This window comes from Papilio polytes, unplaced genomic scaffold (genome assembly GCF_000836215.1).
Source record: "Papilio polytes unplaced genomic scaffold, Ppol_1.0 DF821845.1, whole genome shotgun sequence".
In the NCBI taxonomy this organism is placed as follows: Eukaryota; Metazoa; Arthropoda; class Insecta; order Lepidoptera; family Papilionidae; genus Papilio; species Papilio polytes.
Window position 1 is genome coordinate 3,057,774 of NW_013527359.1, and position 20,653 is coordinate 3,078,426.

General features: G+C 30.9%; 2 protein-coding genes across 3 annotated transcripts; one reads left to right on the forward strand and one right to left on the reverse strand.

The window, feature by feature from the left end:
- Nucleotides 1-1,576: 1,576 nt before the first annotated feature.
- LOC106108108 (kynurenine formamidase) lies at nt 1,577-17,902 on the reverse strand. Of its 2 annotated transcripts, none has more exons than XM_013289195.1 (5): nt 17,716-17,902; nt 5,974-6,106; nt 5,539-5,640; nt 3,371-3,584; nt 1,577-2,578 (listed from the first exon to the last, which is right to left on the reverse strand). In XM_013289195.1, exons 2-5 carry the CDS (start codon nt 6,089-6,091, stop codon nt 2,119-2,121), a joined length of 894 nt encoding a protein of 297 aa, XP_013144649.1. In that variant the 5' UTR covers nt 6,092-6,106; nt 17,716-17,902; the 3' UTR covers nt 1,577-2,118. The 2 variants fall into 2 exon arrangements, with proteins under 2 accessions (XP_013144649.1, XP_013144648.1); XM_013289194.1 differs by lacking the exon at nt 17,716-17,902 and adding an exon at nt 12,420-12,562.
- Nucleotides 17,903-19,088: 1,186 nt separating this feature from the next.
- LOC106108104 lies at nt 19,089-19,988 on the forward strand. The gene is made up of 3 exons (XM_013289189.1): nt 19,089-19,124; nt 19,211-19,314; nt 19,507-19,988. Exons 1-3 carry the CDS (start codon nt 19,102-19,104, stop codon nt 19,686-19,688), a joined length of 309 nt encoding a protein of 102 aa, XP_013144643.1. The 5' UTR covers nt 19,089-19,101; the 3' UTR covers nt 19,689-19,988.
- Nucleotides 19,989-20,653: the final 665 nt, after the last annotated feature.

Below are 20,653 nucleotides of genomic sequence, written 5' to 3' on the forward strand. Positions count from 1 at the left end.
TGGATTTACGCTTATAAGGAATGAGAATCACGAGTATGTCAACTAAAAGAATCGGATCATTAGTGTGCATACAGTTAAGTATGTTTTTATTTTAGGCTCCTTAACTAAATAGGCTCAAACGACGTAGACATAAGATGTTGAGTGCTTGTCGAATTCACGCGAGGTCCATTCAACCTCTAATTAGGGGCATGCATGTCAACTTGAGAGCTTGGGATGGAATTATTCCACTTCACAGATTACAGGGAGGGATTTTCCTTTGATAACGCTCAAACAAAAAGACGCAAAAAGAAGGCAGGATGACCTTAATGTATAATTATGTAGAAACTATACCCTTCTTTCCACTCCACTTACGAAGTAATAACATGGTTATAAAATCAAATATTTTTTCGTAGTTATTCTGATATCAGAAATGAAAGTAGAATAAAATACATCTTTTTAACTATTTTTAATGTCTTATAAGTGCATATTTCATTAGATTTTAAACAAAATCAAGACAATATTTTTTTGAAATAAAAACTCTTGTACGCCTGTTCAATTTTTCGCGGCAAAAAGTTTTAATTAGACTAAAGCGTGTATAAATGAGGGGCCGAAATTGTCAAGATTTTAACGGTATTTCAAAAAGATATTAGTAAAAAACTTTGCTTTGTGTTTCAACATATTTGCTTTTAATTTTGGTGAATCAATACCATTTTATTTTTGATATGGGTATAATATCCTGTCGGTGAAATTGACACTTGAAGGCTTTATTTTTGTCACTAGATATCTTTGGACTATTCAAACACAAACGTAACAAAATGACTCAATTTGTTTGTGACATAAAGCGATATGTAATTATATTGTTTTAGAATCACATATTTCGTAATTAAAGATGATAATTTCATTACCATAGCATTTTATATTCTTGAAGGGTATGATACTTACACATGAAGAAATTCAAAAGCATTGTGAAGTCAGTTTATAACCTCTTCGAATCTCCTTAAGTTATATAAATTTCTTTTTTTTTGTTGTATTGGTAGATCTCCTAAAAACATACCTTGCCTTCTGGGGGAAGAAAAGGTTATATGGGGTTTCTCTCATTAAAGCCATTGTCCAACCTTGAGTACAAAAGAAGAGTATTCTGAGAAGTTAAGTTATGTATACCCTCTTTTTATAATTTGGATTCGATCAGGAGTCTGGAGACATAAATGAGTTGGGCATCTGGATACATTGTTTTTTAATATTTTTATTTTTAAATTATTAAAGCGTGGGCATTTTATTTATTTCAACTGTCGCCTAGACATTCCAATTATCGGTTTCGATTGTTTGCGGTTGATGAACGACACACGATATGCGTTAATTGAATCCTGAAGCTATTTTACTGCTAGATTTTAATTGAAACTCATTATCAAAATTTCTGAAAGGTTATTATTGGAATGGAATTTACTTTGGACGCGGCTTTTGGGAATGTTACTCGTTTTGGATACATTTTAAATTGATTTCTGCTTAAAATAATATAGACTTATCTTTGATTTTTTTCAATCAATGTATTTAGACGGTAATTTATTTCATTGGAATGATATAAACATAAAAAATCAGATCTAGAAAAACACGTCTTTAATTAACGAGATTACATCAATCATTTTATTGTAACGTTACATAACATTTTATATACGACGATTTTATCTCATAGTTCTATTGTTACGAGATTTCAGTTTTGTTACTCTTAAAATATTATCGGAACTTAAATCTATCCTAGTTAAATGTATAAAAAAATGATTATGATACCCGGATTGGATTTAAAAATGAACGAAAATAGCCGGCGCACTCCTTTCACTAATCTATCGCACAACTGTTGTGCGATTGTCAATTGTTTCACAGCAAATTCAACTCTTTGGTTGCACAACTAAAGATCTAATAATGTGCGCCCCATATAAACTCATAGGAATCTGTCAAAAGTGTGCGCGCGTTTTTAAATGTTACAAAATAAATTAATTTTCATGAAATTCATGGAAAATATTTGGTTTCGAAATGTTGTTTTTGTTATATTATTGTTTAAAAACTCTAACCTATGTCTTTTGAGAAACTATAAATAAAGTGTAGTAAGCTTAATTAAAATGGATAAGGGCAGAAAAAGCATAATTACAAATGTTTCCGTACATCATGTACCATCAGATTTTTAAGATAATTCTCATTCTCAGATAGACATTCGACGATATCGAAATGATCTAAATCATCTTTGATTTCCAAATACATGTTTTGCATCAAACAAGTATTATGGAGTAATTCGTAGAACTCTCTAGATTGTTTCTTGAACGCTGGACTGTCGTTCTGTGCGGCTAAGATGTAGATTCTAGTTCTTCTAGCTTGTAAATGGGTGAAACAATCGAATAGCGGTGATAGAGGTATCGCCCATTCTACTGGAAGTTGGACAGCATCGTTGACAGATGTATGGACGAGTTCCCGAAGATCATAAACGCCTGATATGAGAAAAGCGCCTTGCAGACGATGAACACCAGGATTATTCTCAAAGAAGTCAGCGTTGCTTAACAATTTTGCCACTAAATGCGCACCCGCTGAGTGACCCGCGAAGTACACACCTCTGGAATTTAAGAAAACTTTTTAGTATTTTGTTTTAAATACTTAAGCTCTTAATGATACTTTAACTAGAAATTATTCTACTCTTAAATGTCAAGTGCCATAGCTAATTGTCTTTCTAAAAGGATACGAAAAATGGTTACTTGATTATCAACTTTGTTAGAGCCTGTTCTTAACGTTTACGCTAATGAATCTTTTCGATTTCTATATTCAAATGTCAAACTCCAATAACCTTTTAAGGGTTATGGATAATCGGGTCAACTGAATTTTCCGGTTCTGAATTTTTAGCAAGGTTTTTTTGGACTAAAACCGTTGTCTTGTTACAATCTTTATAGTTAGAGTATATGATATTTTATACCACAAACATTATTTATGTACGTTTAATTTACAAAGAGTTAATAAATCTTCAAATTATAAAAGGACAAAAATCGGATAATTTAACTGTCTACAAAGCAATAATGTTAAGTTATATTAATATACTAGTCACCACATAGTTCCGGTTCATTTTTTAAATACCAGTATATCTGTGAAGGACATATACTAAATACGGAAACCAAACCTTTCGCTTTGTGTCTGTAGGTAGTTTTTATCGTCCACAAATCAATGACAAAGCAAAATGAATCAAAGTTCGCAATGTCGCGTCATTCGATACATTTTAAACAACTAAATTATTCTGCGAATTTCCTTGAAATTTGCCTCTTTTACAAAAATACATAGCAACTTTAGCAACAAAAGTTCGCACTTTTTGCTAGTTCCTCATTCTGTTACCCTGGTACTTAACAATAGTAAGTATTACCTCGAACCCATCTTCTCTGCGTACTCGAACACGAATCTTGCAGCGTTCTCTATCTGATGCACGATCTCAGGCAGTGTGTAAGCGGGACAGAGATCGTAGCCCACCACTATGGTCTTGATGCGAGAGCGGTGCAGCGGCTGAGCGGGATAACGCGATAGTTCTCTAGATAACTCCTGCCAGTATCCACCGTGTATGTATACCAGGATAGGAGAATCTGGAAAGAGGTTTTATTATAGAAAACAGGGGTAAAGTGGCCTTAAAACGAACATCAGATCATTCTGGGAACAAGACGCATACAACGGTGTCATATGCAATATCAGCTCAGAGGTCCTAGCAAGAAAATTTGCGAAAAAGCAAGCGTATCGATCATCATCATCTTTCTTCATGTCCTACTCCCATAGGGTTTTGTCCTCCACATAACTCTACTATTCGTCATCTCAGTCATCACTCCCTTTTTGATGATGTCACCTTTCACGCAATCTATTCATCTCTTTAGCAAGCGTATCGTTATCGACAAAGATTATCTGAAATTTAGCGCCCCTTATCAGATGAGAAGTACGGCGCAAAACTCATTCTTTCGAAGATGATAAAATGAATTTCATATTAGACCATCTAAAATGCCCAAAGAACTTAGAATTCGATCAGTCTGTTGTTAAAAAAACATTTCATCATTGCTGGATGGGAACACTGACACTAGCAACCTATTTTCATGTAATTATATTAACAAAGATTGATAAATGTAATTAGCCAAATAAAGTCAGATGTTATCTTAAGATTTGTCCTAGGACACGTTTTAGAATAGACTAACATTATTTATGTTAACAAAGATAACTGTAGTTTAGTCATATCAAAACAATCTCGTAACAAAATATTTATTTAATATCATCGTTATCGGTCTATAAATCATTTATTACGATGTGTAAATACGCGTAATGAGACCACAGCGATCACAAAGTCACGTTTTAATTACGTTTGTTGTTCTAAATTAATTTTCAACATTTTATACACCAACCCTCTTGGTGTATGAACTTCGATCAACAATAAATAATTATATTTGCTTGAAGCGTATGAAATTTAGCGACTACTTCATCGGCAAATGTAAACGAAGGAAAAAGGTCACCGTCGATCCTCTAACTTATTAAAAAGAACTCTCTAAATCCAAACTAATCTGTGATAAATGATTACAAATTATCGTTTAATCTGTGGTCCGAAACGTCAAGTTAAATGTGTTTTCAATTTAAAAATAAAAAAGATTCGCACCTTATCGCTAAGTCCGATCTTTTAGAACGTCCAAGTACATCATACTAATATTGTAAATGCGTAAGTTGAGATGGATAGATAGATGGATGTTTGTTAGAGTTTGCAGCTAAACGACTGAACGAATTTCAATGAAATTTGGTATAGATGTAGAGGATAATCTGGAAGGACACATAGACTAATCACTTTTGTTGTTTTTTAAAACTATGCGGACGGAGTCGCGGGTGAAAGCTATTTTTATCTATAAAGAACTGATAAAGATTTTTAAATATTAGTTTAACACTGAATTTAAAAGAGTTTAAAGTTGGGCTTATTAAAAATAGAATTCGACCCAAAGTAAAGTCTGTTGACAGGTTAGTACAGTCTTAATTAGGTAAAAGTCCTTGCTTACAAGGATTATTCGATAAAATATGGTTTTCAGATAAAGTGTAAACACCGCGTGTTGAGGAAAGGAAAGTTGTTCAACGCGTTATTCCTAAAAATGTAAAAAGGTTATAATTTTGCACTAACTGTACTTCTGAAATAACGAACTCCAAATGTAGAGTTAATTGCAGACAGATTTTACGTACAGATAATGAAGAAATAATTTGTAATATAAATAATAAAAATAAATATTTAGAGGTATAAAAAAGTTTCATGTTTAAAGTTAAAGTAAAAAAAAGTAGGTAAACATTGAAGTTTATGAATAAAAGTACGCTCACACTTTACTTTTTTAGTATCTAGAGGGCGCTGTTTAGGGTAGTAATTATTTGAATGAGCGATACATTCAACAAATTATATTATAAAAAGAATGTGAAACTAATAACTCCTTCGATGACCTGCGGCCGTCTAGTTTAATAAACTAAATAATTGAGAATCCTAACAGAGAGAGTAAAATAAAATTATGAATAAAATATTTGAATTGAACTCACCGTCTTGCAGATCTGTTCCCAATATGTCCAACTTTTGTCCGGGAGTAGAGCCGTATTCTATTTCCAATTTATGTGGCACATTATTGGTGGCTTTGTCGCTCGCTGGAACGAAACAAACATTTTATTTGTCATCGCTCATCTCATCGTCTCCGGTTTCCTTTGACGTAAATTACAATGTCACTTTTGACAACAACGTTAGAAAAAAAGACCTGCGGATAAAAGTTATGATAAAATTACGTAACAAAGACAGTACATCTAGAGATCATAGGTCTTGTATTAAGTATCTGTGTATTACTACTGGATTTTATGCTATTTCCCTTAGTATCAATTCAGGAGTCTTAGTAACAGTTCAAATAATTTTACACCTTATTCTATGGAACTTATAGTTCCATTATCAAACGATAGATGTCGTTAATTAACATATAAACAAATTACCAGCTGTGACGAATTGAACGTGATGTTGCAAAACTTCACCGGCGGTTGCGAATCTTGTCGACCATCTGCTGGGAGAGTACTCCCTCTCCAGGTCTATGGAGTCTGTGATCACAGACATGTTGGCGTTTGATACCTGGAACAAAAAATATACAATTAATGATTGTGTTCCTGACTTAGAGTGGGCTCCGAGCCCCTCAGTGGAGAGTATAGGGAGCTGGTTATTATGATGGTTGTGTAGGAAAACATTAATGGCGGATGACGTCTTTAATTGAACAATTAATGATAACTTTTTAACGGCCATTTTATATTTGTCATCACAAATGTAATTTCAAAACGTTTCATTGAATAAATACATAGACTAACTTGAGTTGACTCTCGTAGGAATTAGCTAAGTAATAAAACAAGTATTTTTTTTATGCATTCGCGTAAATGTCAGAAAAAATCTTTTGTTAAAATTGAACTTAGAACAGTACTTTGTGCTATTAACGTTGTGTAAAAATGCAAACACTTTTATACTCTGCTTACCGAGTTAGTGTATTGGTTTAAAATCAACAAAACATTTCATAGTCTTACAGCGTAAGAGACCAAATGCAAATTTGATTAAAAAAACCTAAAAAATACTTTTAATTTAAATTGTTGAAAGTAATCTCGATATTACAACGAAGGCAACGAAAAAGTTATCTATGCCGGTTTAATAAATACTCACGAGACCAAATGCTATTAAATAAATGCAGTTTATGAGTACAACAAAACAAGTATTAATTTGTAGATTTATAAATGTAACAGCTATCAAGGTATCATATGTCATATGTTTACATTTCACATAGTTAAACAGTTTGTTTCTATGTTGTGCCGATTAGCGTATTAAAACAAATAGGTTATGTTAATTTTCTTAATTTGAAAAGGGACAATGTTATCCGGGAGTGGAAATCTACGGAGTTTTCATTACATTTATTACGTACATTGATTGCTCTAACTGGAATAATCCAATACTATTGAGCAGGTGAAGGTTAATGGATAACTTTCTAACGATATCTACACTTCTACTATCATATTCATTATAATAGAAACTAGTTTCATTAATAAACTAAGTATTAATGTAATAAAAATAAAATAAAATACAATAATAATTAGTTTAATTCAATTAAAACAAGTTTTGAAAACATTGTTTCGTGTTTGAAAATAGAATTTAGTTAGTTGTTCATTGATTTTTTTGTAGAGTTATATTTTAATTATAATCGCTTTCGCCTGCGACGCTTCCGCGTATTTACAACAAACAATAAAGACGTCAGTGTTTTCAAGGTATCTCTACATCTATGCCAAATTATATCGAAATCCGTTCAGCTGTTTAGGTTACAAACTCAACAAACATCCATTCATCCAATCTAAATTTTCGCATTTATAATATTAGAAGACTAGTTAGATTGGTAATTAAATTTTACTATGCCATATCTTGCCTTGAGGGATATTGAGGATTTAAGATATTAGTACTAGCCACAACAGGTTTAATAAATATTTAGAAGGATTTAGAATCTGATAAATATGAATGGAAGTTCATAGATGTATAGAATAGTCGGTAAGAACATATAGGATAAACACTATTGTTTTTTTGTTTCTTTAATTGCACACGGACGAAATCGCGGGCGAAAGCTACTTGTACTTCCATATAAGAGCAAAACAGAGGGACAGAGTAGTTAACAATGCAGTACTGTAAACACGCAGTACTGCAATTTACACTGCTCTACATAACTTATTCTGTCTTCATCTGAATGTAGCGTTAGGAGACAAGTTATAAACCGGTTAAATTCTCACTACAAACCTTATTGGTCGCGGCAACTGTCGTGTTACGATTATAGATCCACTTCGTAAACTTAAATAAAATTGATCCCGTATTACTTTTCACCATTTTAAATATATTTTTTTTATAATATACCGTTCCTCTTTGCACACGAACACTTGACACAACACAGATAAGATAAAAAAAAACTAAAGAACTGTTATGCCATAAAATCTCAAATAATTTAGATTATATGATGGACAAAGTTAATCTAATCTATATATGATATGAGTTTGAATTTACGGTTTTATTTACTATGTATTTTAATAAACTATAAGTAAGCATGCGTAACAAACGCACCGTTCCACTTGAAAGTGAAGAAAACGCTTCGATATTGAAATACGAATATTACCGATTCAGCGGTTACATAAACAAGAGAATTAGTAGTTTTGCATTTTAAATTAGGCCTGATAAAAACAAGCTGTTTGTAATCATAATTGTTAGTCAAATAGCTTTGTTAATTATATTTGGTTCGGTAATGTAATTTAAGCTTGTTAAACGAGTGAGATATATGTACATCGTTATTAAAAAGCAACAGTCTTTATTCTTTGATTTATTTGCAAAACATTAGTATTTGGATCCTGATAAAGCGTTATAAATTTAGAATTATGTAACCAAAGGCTATCAGTGTCTTTCAAATTTATTGAATTTACGATCTTGCGGAAAATTAGATAATATTCTCTAGTAATAAATTATCTCTTTAGTGTTTGCATTACAACTATTTGTTTGAGAGCAAAATTAAACTTAAGTTTAGATAGATGGCCGTTTGTTAGAGTTTGTAGGTAACAAAAGGCTGTAGTCTGGAAGAACACAGGCTACTTACTTTTGTTTTTTTTTAATCCCACGCAGTCGGAGTCCCAAGCGAAAGCTAGTTAAATCATTAAAAGGTCTGCACAGAGTACAGACTCCATAGATTCTCTACCAAGTATATCATATCCGAAACAGATATTTGATGTAAATAAGAACATATCTTCTTAACAAATCTGAACTTATATTACGTAAATTATCAATGTCAAAGAAATAATTGCACCTAAATATGCAAGATCTTATGAATTTACTAACCAAATATTATTTACCTTTTCTCGTCATAGCATTAAATTACTAACGTTGTTAAGACGAACATAATTCCTTGAAATAAACATTAACAATGCTTATTCTAACAATATAATATTAAAAAAAAATATTGCATATTTTTTACCGTATCATTAAAAAAATATCACCTAAGTCTAATCCAAAAACACTCTCGTTTATTCGCTATTCAGAGACGTTTAGGGGCTCAAATAGCTTAAAAATGACGTCACTGTCAGATAAGAGAACAAGAACCGATATTTCTATCACATATTTTATACGTTCAATTGTTATTAGACAATTTACAATTTGGAGGGCCAGGGCCTTAGTAACCAAATTACTCGGTACTCGACTAAATTACTATCCTAATGCGAACAAGGCATCAGAACCAGTAACACCATAAATCGTCCATAAATTATGAATATCGTTTTACAGTAGTTCTTATCTAGTCTTACAACATTGTTGTTAACGAGATCATAAACAGGGAGTTAACTGTATAACCAGTACATATTGAAATGCAAACACGACTATCTATATTCGAAATGCACTTGTGAAAGTCACATAATATCAATATAGATAAGAAAATTAAAATTATTCGTCTGTAATGGAATATTTTGAGGATTCATCTTACTATTATAAATAGGAAAATTTAGATAGATGGATGTTAGAGTTTGTAGCCTAAACTGCTGAACGGATCTCTTTAAAATTTGACATAAATGTAGAGGATAGTATGTAAGAACACATAGGCTATTTACTTTTGCTGTTTATTAATTCGACGCGGACGGAGTCGCGGGCAAAAGCTGTGCGTCACAAAGAAATTACGATATATGTATTCCAGTAGAATTTACATTTATTTTATAAATGACAAAAGTTTTTATGTTTGGACGAATGTTTATTAGGAAGTATTTCCTACGCTGAACGGATGTTCGTGAAATTCGACACATATGTAGAGCATTTTCGAAAGAACACATAGGCTACTTTCAAACTTGACTTTTATGCTTGACCATGTCTTTTTAAATCCGCACGAAATCATGAGCGATAGTTAGTTGTTCATATTTCCACAATAATGTAGAGGTATATTCATAATATTATACATTTTTGAATAATTAACCCTAACATATAATTCTTTAGTTTATTACAATGTCGTGTCTATTATTGCTTCAACAAATCACTTTAGATTTTAAACATTCATCTTTTATAACAATATTTTATGAATACTATTTCCTTATAGAATCAAATAACACTTAAACATTAGTATCGTTGATATGGTTTCACTTTTACATATTTATTTTAGAAACACAAACTGGAGCCGGCGACTGCGTCCGTGCGAAATTAAAGAAAAAAACATAGTTAGTTGCATACACAGAGGTACTTCCAGATTATGTAGTATGTCTATGCCAATTCTTAGTTAGCTTTGTTGACTCGTTTTGGATATACATAGTAACAAACATCCATCAATGTAAAATTTGACATTACTAAACTGTTAAAGTCCTTTGCTTATTGTTTCTTCATCAAGTGTACGGAAAATTAGTCCGTTTTGTACCGATATTGCTTCTATTGGAAATCTAGAAACAATTTTACATACGACTTGATTTCTTTTGCTACGTTATTATTTAAATATAACTAAAGCAATCAAATACAAATTAAAATTCATCTCCGTCATAATCGTTTTATTGATTAACAAATAGCAAAGCGGCTTTTCATTACTGATTCAATTATGAGAGTCCGTTTAATAAACGAAAATATTCATCTTTATATAGGGTGAGGACACATTGTAGTGTAACACTTTTAAACGTGAGCATTATGCAGCTTCGTAGGTTCGCAATATCTAGCCAAATTAAAATAGTTCTTGAAATCATTACCGTAAAAATTATAAGTGCTTTATATATCATAGTTGTTTATCGCTTTATAAGTGAAATCTATAACAATACCCTTCTCGCTACTTGAAAAGACATAAGATCTGACTTTTCGATGTACCCCCAAACATAACGAAAGAGGAAAACCCTTAAGCAATAGAACGTTTAAAATAACTAACACATAAAAAGGCCAGATCACTCAATTTACATTTTTATATAACTTATTATTTTTATTAAAAAAAGAATTATTCAAAAATATGCTGTAATTGCTGACATCTTAGGCAACAAAGAAGTGTGTGTTTACGCTTTATTATATTAGTATAGATAGATAGATAAATACTACTACAGTATTATATAAACATATAACTAAAAGAAAAAAACGTCTATGTCGTTAATAAAAAGCATCGAAGGACACATTATCGAAGACGACTTATTAAAAAAACATGAATTTGATAGTTATCAAACGTTGACCTCAGATGGTATTCGACCTCTACGAACATATTAATATGACAACAAGAAGAAAAAACGATGACATATTTAAACCAGCAAATTTTATAATAAATGCATTGTATTATTACTTTTATAACTAGTTTCTTTTCACGACTTTGATATGTATTATTTTAATCAATTGTCATTTTTCAATGCTGAACATGTCTATAATTTTATAAGTCTACAAAACATTTTTTGTTAAAGTACTACTAGGCATTTGTTAAAATGTTCATACAGTAGAACCTCGATAACTCAAACCTCGGTAACTTAAAAACTATAACTTCAAAAAATAATATGTTCCCTTACCATCAGAGCCCAAAACCTCTACAGCATAGACCCTTGATAACTTAAAATATTTTGTTTTTCCCTTGGACTGTAACTTATCGAGGTTTTACCGTATTTATAGCACTAAACCTACCAAGGTTGCGGTAGCAAATAGTTTTATTAAGACAATACTCGAATGTCTGGGATCTGAATCCTTGACCACGTGACTAGGTCTGACTATCATTAACCATTAAGATATTGTCCCTTTAGACTACACATCATAGGTCTTGCTTACACTAAACTTAAAGCTAGAAACAATCAAAAAAACTAAATCAATGTAACGTCAATTAAATAGCAACACATTCGTATTACAAAAAATATTAAAAAAAAACACACTTTATTAATCAAACCAGTTGCACAATAATCATTAGGGTTGCTAATAATAAATAAGTAGGTATGCTTCCTGAGCTAGGTGAGGACCTGTATTACAGGAGGCAGAGCCTTCTCTTAATCTAGGTACATAATTATATATGTGATCATATACGTGTGTTTGGGTAAGTGTGTGTGTGTAACTGACCAATTGTTTTTATCGTAGTCAATAAATAATTAATTACGCTAAGTATCGGTTTAAATTTACTTTATAGTGGCTGATTTAATAGCTTGAACCTTAAAAAGTGTGAAGATAACGTGTTTTCGTCTTTTACAATGATTGTATAATTTTATGGTCAGTTATCATAAAATGTTTTGACAAACTTTATCAACATTTCGTTTGTACAAAAAGTATGTATATGATATAATATTTGGCTAAATAAAATCTCTTTTAAACAAAATTACGTTTATTATCTTCAGTAAAACAGAATATAAAATAATTATGTGCACTTAGGTAATAACTTAAGTTTTTAAGTATGAAGGGCATAATTTAAAATACTCACAGACGCCATCATGGAAGATATCGATTACTTCTAGAATATAGAGTTTTTTACTTTACCACTAAAGTTTATAGCTTAGGTAACTTGACGCTAACTTAACTTGATAGCACGATATTCAATGGCCAATGTCAACGCTTCACTGCATATCGACTTTGAGTAAATAACTTCGAGACAACTTAAAATATAGATTTTTCCTAGTACTGTACTTTAATTGTTGGAAAAACCTATAGAAAATTATAATAATCGATTGATTTACAATTTTAATTGTAGCAAATTGTTGTTTAACTGTAAATAAAATATGTCACAGCTATTAACCTAGTAAATAGACACGCCATATCATAAAGTGTAGTCAAGTATCTGAAAATAGCTAATTTGGGTTCTCATTTACACTAATCTATACAATATAAAGAGGAAAGATTTGTATTTTTATGTATCGAAATAACTGAAAAACTATTGGGCCGATTTCACATTTTTTTCATCATTAACAGCTACGTTTTTTTTAATAATAATAATTTATTTATTGTCTCTTTTGTATACGTTTTAAGGAAGTCTTGGCTCCTGTAGTAGGTTGCCCTGTGTCACAGGAGCCAATTCCTTCCCCAATACATCGTTACAATCAGTGAGTAACATGGACTACATTTAACAGTGGTAGAGCCCGCTTTAACATCTTCGCACGAATGGGTCGGCTCGCCCGGTGTAATACCACGACCACACAGAAAACTGGGGTGAAGTGGAAGCAATTCCGCGTTTCGTCTGATGAGTGTGGTGCCGGTGGCCTAATTTTAGTCCCTTTCCACCCTTTTCTTAAGAGGAAAGGATGGGAAGGAAAAGTGGATTTGACGGTGGAGGAGAGGCATAGGAATTGGAAATGTCCTCTTTATGTGCGTCTTCTCCGTCAATTAAGGGTAGGCAACGCATCTGCAATTGCGGATGTCTATGGGCAGCGGTCACTTTCCATTTAGGTGGATTTAGGTGGCCGCTTGGTCGTTTGCCACCTTATTTTATAAAAAAAAAAAATCACGTGAAGTTGCGAAGAATAGACTAATAAAGAGATGAAACAAGGAAAATGCTATACTCGTTAATAAGTTTGTTTTTCTTTTAGAATGTAAATTTAACTTACTGGTTTAAGTATAATTAAATTTGTATCAAGAGCGTTATGAATATCTCATACTCAAATCTTAGACAATGATTGTCTCTTTAACGTACTTAACCCTTCATTATTTACTTGTAAAACATAATTAAATAATGAGTAACTAAACCGTTAATTATTAATTAGTAATATCCGAAACATGTTACTTGTTATCTTTAACATTGAAAAAAAAAACGGTAATGATGTTTATCATAATTAAACGTTGCATTCAACCTTTAAATCCAATACTTTTACAATAACCTTAAAAAGCGGAAATAAATAATTCTGTTGTTGACATTAATTTTCATTGTAACACGATAACAGTAGTATTTGTAATGTACATTATTTAGAAAAAAAAATCTGTAATTACGTAAACTCTATGAGGATTTATTTACTTAAATGCTTAAAGAAACTATATAAAAATGATAATAACGTGACAAAACAGTTTGTTATCACACAGAAAGACATTTAGATATACACAAATAAAAGTTTTAAAACCTTATCTTTTTAGATGTCATGTTTAATTTATACTAATATTACATACTAGCTGTTCCCGTGACTTCATCCGCGTAAAATTATGAAAATTTTATAATATTGTTTACATGTGTCTAATTATTAATTGCAAATATCAAAATGACATGATAACAAACCATGGCAACCTTGCTTCCTTGATGTTGGCAGCAACTTATGGTCTCTTTCCAACTTTAGGGTTTTTATCCAAAACATCTACCCCCTAAGTTTAATGGCGTGAAAACATATAGCCCAAACAGTAGGGCTTTTTATAAAAAAATAAAATAAAAATATGCTGTAATTGCTTACATCTTAGGCAACAAAGAGGTGTGTGTTTACGCTTTATTATAATGGTATAGAAGTATAGATAAAGAGAAAAACTTTGTTTTTTTTTTATTATAATGAAATAACTCAAAAACTACTGGGCCAATTTAAAAAAAAATCACTATTAAAAAGCTACGTTGCCAGTGAGTAACATAGGCTATGTTTTATATTATTTTTTAATTTCACGCGGATGGAGTCGCAGGCCAAAGCTAGTGTTAAATAAAAAAAGCCATTATAACAATAGCACAGAGCAAATGCAAATATTCTCTCTGAATGTAACAATGCTACCGTAAAACTTGTTTTAGCGATTTGCTGTCTCTGTTTTCTCGAAGTAAATGAAAGAGATGTCAATATACGTAGTGCTTCTATAATCGAAACCTACAATAAACAATGAAGTAGTCAAGGTCAAACATCTAAAACATCGACCTTCAGATTTCTTATTGAGACACATTCTAAGGAATCATTTGAAACTGGTGTAGACTGATTCATATCTACGAACAATAAATTTCCAATTAATTATATTCAGTCCATAATCTATACTCATATTATAAAGACGAAAAATGTGTATTTATATATGTATTGAAATAACACAATAACTTCTGGTCCAATTTCAAACTCTTCCACTTTAAGAAAACTAAGTTATTGCTGAGTAACAAAGGCTATATTTTAAAATTTCACGTGGACGAAGTCGCGAGCAACAGCTATTAGTAGTACAAAACGTTATTTATTTCAAACTAACACCGGCAATTTTTCATCAGAATCGAATTTGAATTATATTTCTATTATTCATTTTTTTGTCCACTCTATCAAAACATAGTCATTATTAGATTTTATATCATAATTCCTAAAACTTCATAGCACTAAATTAGAACATCGTATAAACGTTTATGAATGCTCTCAATTTGAATATATATTAGCTTAATTTTTCCTAAATATTCAATGAATCTTTTTAAACTTGATCTTTACTATTCGGCAGATCGGCCCACTGATAGATCGATAATGGGTATTTTTCATTTTGGGTCGTTTAATTGTTTGGATTTTATCGGCCAAATGAGAAACACCCTTTAAATTCCGGTGATAAGTTAAAGTATAGTGAAAATTACTCAATTAATTTATAAAAATATTTGTTAACATTGATACTTTAACTAGAATATTTTAATATTAATGTAAATTCCGCACGACCGGTTTCTATCTTTGGTAAATAAGGAATCCGATCAGTCCTACGCTAATGGAAATTTTGTAATTTATTCCGATCCCGTAATCTTATATTTTCAATCAACATTACACGAGTAATAGATTCTTAAGATTATAATCCAACTTGTAATATGAGAAGAAATATAATTTGAAATGGAATTGAAACATTTATATCAATAAGGGCCTGTCCCACAACTGGCTGATAGAGGCTCAGAAGGCTTAAAACTGACGTGACTGTTAGATAAGAGAACAAACGATATTTCCATCATATATTTTACATGTTGGATTGTTATCAGATAATTAGCAATTTGGTGAGACAGACCTTTAATCTTTTATGTATTATATTTAAAATATCAGATTTGTAAATAAGAAAATCATAATTCGAGTCATGTGGCTCATGTTCGACCTATAATGCATCGTATTATAATGAAAATATTCTTCAGGTAATTTTACAAGTAATAAGAAATTTAAGTTTAAAAAGTTATAAAGTGGAAGTTTTCTAAGGGTACAAACCATTATTCTTCCATAATTGGACCAAGTTTACTGCATAAACCTGTGTCAAGATCCCGCAGGGGTGTTCTGATTTAATATATATTCGCAGCTGGCCCCTAATTTACTAAACCTGATCAATATAATTTTATTCGTCGTGTTCTTAACCGGCCAGTTTTAAATTTAATTTTGTTTTTTTTTACTGTATTACGAGGTTTACTCTTTGACCGAAAATGTTGTCCGCGAATTTCTACTAACAAAACACATGTACAAAAAGATATCGTTGTCTCTATTTATTCAAATGTAATAATGAGCGAGGTGACAATACACTTTTAAACATATTACTCAGCGATACGGTTAACAATATCTCTAGTGTGAACGAAGCTTAAGGAATAAGTGGTGTATATATTGCATCGTAATTAATTGAAATAACTTAGGGCAAGAACAAAACCTGTTGAGAAGAGTATGTAAAGATAATTACTTACCACCGTTTTAAGACTAAGTTGGTTCTACCTGTATCATTCAAAAATCTTTAATCACAGTAAATTCAACCATATTTTGAAAACCAAATAATAAAACAAGAAAACTTTTATGCAAATGAAAATATGTCACTGTACTTTTTTTGTTATTTAGATAATCAAAATCATGATATAGGTTGTAAATTTCGTGAGAATTAGTCGCTGCTTTTTTGTTCTTTTTAATCAAATTTTATATTAAAATAAGTAATTGTATTACTCAACAAATGCTAACAAAAATTACTTTTAACCAGTTTTTAATGCCGTTTTTAGTTTTAGATAGAAATAGCAATGTATATCAGACTTTTAAATAAAGAAACCTTGTTTTTGTATTTTGGTTAGTTTCCATTAATTAACTGTGTAGCAACAACATTATTCCCTCTTTCACTCTATTGTCTTCACTGTTAATATATTTTCTTTAAAAACTGACTAAACAACCCGTTTGATAATTTGCCTGACGTCAAAGAATGATGTCGTTAAAGATATCGTGGATGATAAAACATATATTTCCATTTAAATTTTAATACCAATCTTATTAGAGTTACAAAGAGCTGTGGATTATTAAATTTTTATATTACAATAATAGCGGCCGAGAATGACGCTTTCGTAATCCAGGTGAATTATAAACCGGCAAATTGTATATTGAACTTTTTAAAACACTTACAATCTGTACAACGCAAAACAAAACTCGTCAAGCAACAAGTTACCACGAGAAAGTTGAAACAAGTTATATATGGTAATTTTTAGTTACTGCTTGTATACAAATAAACTACATTTGTAATTATTAATTAATTATGACATATAGAAATTATGTAATCATTATAAATAATATCTTTATGTGAAAATAGGATGTTATTTTTATTTATAAATATGTCAAGCTAATCTTAATAATATGCAAAGATAACCATTTCATAAATAAATAAACGTTTATTTCGTATCTCATTCTAAACATTCCACTAACTCGCAACACATTAGGTATAACCAGTGTAATGAAAACTAAAATGTTCGTTTAAAATCTCTGTTCTGTTTAAAGACACAAAAAATACAATAAAGCGATATTATAATTATACTGAAATTATTCTAATTATTTTCACACGTTTGATTTTAAAAATAAATATGAAATAGAATTCAGACTCACCGATTCTTATGCTTAAGCCCTCTTGTTTTAAAAAGTTAATTAAAAAAAAAATTGGTTAAGGTCAGGTCAGATAATACAAAGTTGTTTGTAAACAAAGGCGATGACGCGTTCCCGCGCATGCGCAATGCACAGCGCTCGATCTGTCAATATGCGCACCACGCCCGCAACCAGCGCGCCAACTGAGTACCGAGCGACACGACTTTAACAACCACGCATATCTAATTTTAACTTGAACTGGTTAACGATAAACACCAGCCGGTTCAGCGGTAATTGATAAAGGTGCATCTTGCAAACAGGATGCATTTTTATCAATATTTACTGTCTATTTAGTATGTGAAAAAAATGTATACCACTACTAAGTCTTGCGTAGATGTAGGTCAGAAATAGTTAATGTTACATGCCTCTTAAGTAGGCTAAATATTAAAGTTTGTACTTACTATGTACGTGGGCAACTGCACGTACATACTTTTGTCTTTAAAAGCAGGTCGCTAAAAGAAAACTTATTTGTTTAACTAGCTTGTTACGCGTATATTTTTATAACAAAAACGTACTAGTTAAGGTAATATATTTTGATTCTACCTACCTTTCTTTGATTTAAATTGGTTATTACAATAAGTGTTCCTACAACTTGCGCCTATTAATTTAAGCCACGACCAGTGACATAGCTGTTCTAGCATTTTTTTATAAAAACAAATGAGTTACCAAAAACGTGTGACGTCAAATGTCATTTCACACAACTACCGTGTTATTGTCGATGTCGACGGGTTCCTGGCTTGTCCGACGGCTTAGTTTGTAAGCATAAGTGTACTGGGCATTTTATATAAATGGCTATGAGTAATCAATTGAATATAAATACAAAGCAAGGTGGTCATTGACCTCATAACAATGCGCTCTTTACCACGATACATGGCCACGATAAAAAATGTATATCCACCTTGTAAGGAATATGTAAGCAATAAATACTGACCCTTATCCAAATTAACGAACGAAGATATTAAGATATTTATGAGAAAAAAATTCAACGATTATCAAGGTTCGAATGTAATTAAGCATTTTCTTTTATTACATTCTTGCTACTTTTTAACAAAAGGAAAGTAAATAACCAAATGACGCATCAAGTTTTGTATTGTAAGTATTGTATTATTTGCTTTTCCATGGTTAGTACATTACACTAAGCCCTTAAATTATTGTGTGTATAGTACCATCGATTATTTACCATAGAGTTACCACAAATCGTAAGATTTTTTTAGTAGAAAAATAAAAAATAAATGTCATTTGTGACGTGACATACTATGGACATACGTTCACGTTCTTAATTTACTTTTTAAGTTCTGTGTAATAATTACAAAATCCTATATAATTCTATAAGTAATTAAACATAGAATTATGGATCAAAATATTATAATAAGGTATCCATTAGCTTATTTTATAATTGGATAATTCTAAAACGTTTTGGGAATAATTTTCTAGTAATTATATTTGTTTACTTTTACAGTGAACCTAGGATTTCAAAACAAGTTTATATAATGCTAATGTTGAACATAATCGGTGTTATTGCGACTATAATTTTCATAATTATTCTGATATTGTGGGCACTTGGTTAGTTATCTTACTTTAGGGTAAGAATACACATTCCATTATTTGGGACGTACCTGCGACAAGCGTACCACTAGCTAGCGTCTCGTCGTGTACGATCCCTTGAAAATTTGACTGGAATATGTATATCTGACCTAAGTATATTGGACAGGGGAGGGGACGTACAGAAAGAGTTTCCTTTGTTACTGTTCGCAGGTATAATTCTGGTGGAACCCGACACATCGCCAGTTATAAGAAATTATATAATCAACTTCAACAACAAGCCAAATGTATCCTCCATCATAAATCGTGCGGAAATCATGGATAGGTTCTGGGACTTAGCGGATATTCAACAATATCCCTTCGAAGATATTACTAGGGGTGTTGGATTTTATTAAATAAAAAACCTCTTCAACCTAGACTTGTAACTTTATTTAACTTCAAATGAAAATATAATACAATGTATGGAATATCAACTGGCCGTCCTATCTAGATATTAGAATCCCTTAAACCATTCCTTTACACTAATAAGGCTACCCTTAAACGCTACAACCTTTTGTAAATATAAAATGGCTATACGCAAATTATTCGTTTAATTATTGCTTCATTTTCCCGCCTTTGCGATATAGGACGTAATACAATTCCTGAATGCCTAACGCTACGCAAAAATTATACAGAGTTATACGAAATTTTTAAAACAAATTAATTTTCATTCATGATGAGTACACAAAAAAAATAGTAGATTTTATACATAATAGTTATTAGAAATAAAAAAAACAATCATTAGTGCTTGTTTCCATTGTCGAAAAATCTGTCATATGCTGTCACTTTCACGGAGAAAAATGCTTTTTTTTGTACAAATTATTCGGTAGTCAAACCATACAAAAATGTTTATATTAATACGATTCAATTTTAATTTTACTCGTTGTAATTTGCTTTTAAAATCATTTTCATACATACATTTTGAACTTGTAATCATACAACAATTGAGTTATTATTATGTGTTATTGTTTATTAATATATAAAGAATATCACTTAATGTTAAAAGAATTAAAATGAGTCATCTAAAAAAAATAATACAAAAATAATACATTTTAAATAATGATTTAAAACTTACATAAAACTTAAATATAATCTCATACAAGCTTAAGCAAATACAATAAGTGAATATAACATAGGATAATTGTATATACCTTATGATATGCTAATGATATGATAAAAAATCTACACTGGTTCCAGCCAGTCTCCGCGACCGTGTTCTATAAAAATGTCAAAACAATAAAGTACTTTTATAATCTGTAATAATTTTAATCTGTGTCAAACAACATGTGGACTTTTGTTTTTGATTAAAAACAATTGTTTT

What these genes read in the sequence shown, in the direction of transcription:
- LOC106108104 (XM_013289189.1), top strand. Translation starts at nt 19,102, where the DNA reads ATGGATCAAAATATTATAATAAG. An exon ending in GATCAAAATATTATAATAAG is followed by an intron (nt 19,125 to 19,210) that starts GTATCCATTAGC and finishes TTACTTTTACAG; the next exon opens with TGAACCTAGGATTTCAAAAC. An exon ending in TCTGATATTGTGGGCACTTG is followed by an intron (nt 19,315 to 19,506) that starts GTTAGTTATCTT and finishes TACTGTTCGCAG; the next exon opens with GTATAATTCTGGTGGAACCC.
- LOC106108108 (XM_013289194.1), bottom strand. An exon ending in GGGAACAGATCTGCAAGACG is followed by an intron (nt 3,585 to 5,538) that starts GTGAGTTCAATT and finishes ACCTCTTTCCAG; the next exon opens with ATTCTCCTATCCTGGTATAC. An exon ending in GCAGAGAAGATGGGTTCGAG is followed by an intron (nt 2,579 to 3,370) that starts GTAATACTTACT and finishes CTTAAATTCCAG; the next exon opens with AGGTGTGTACTTCGCGGGTC.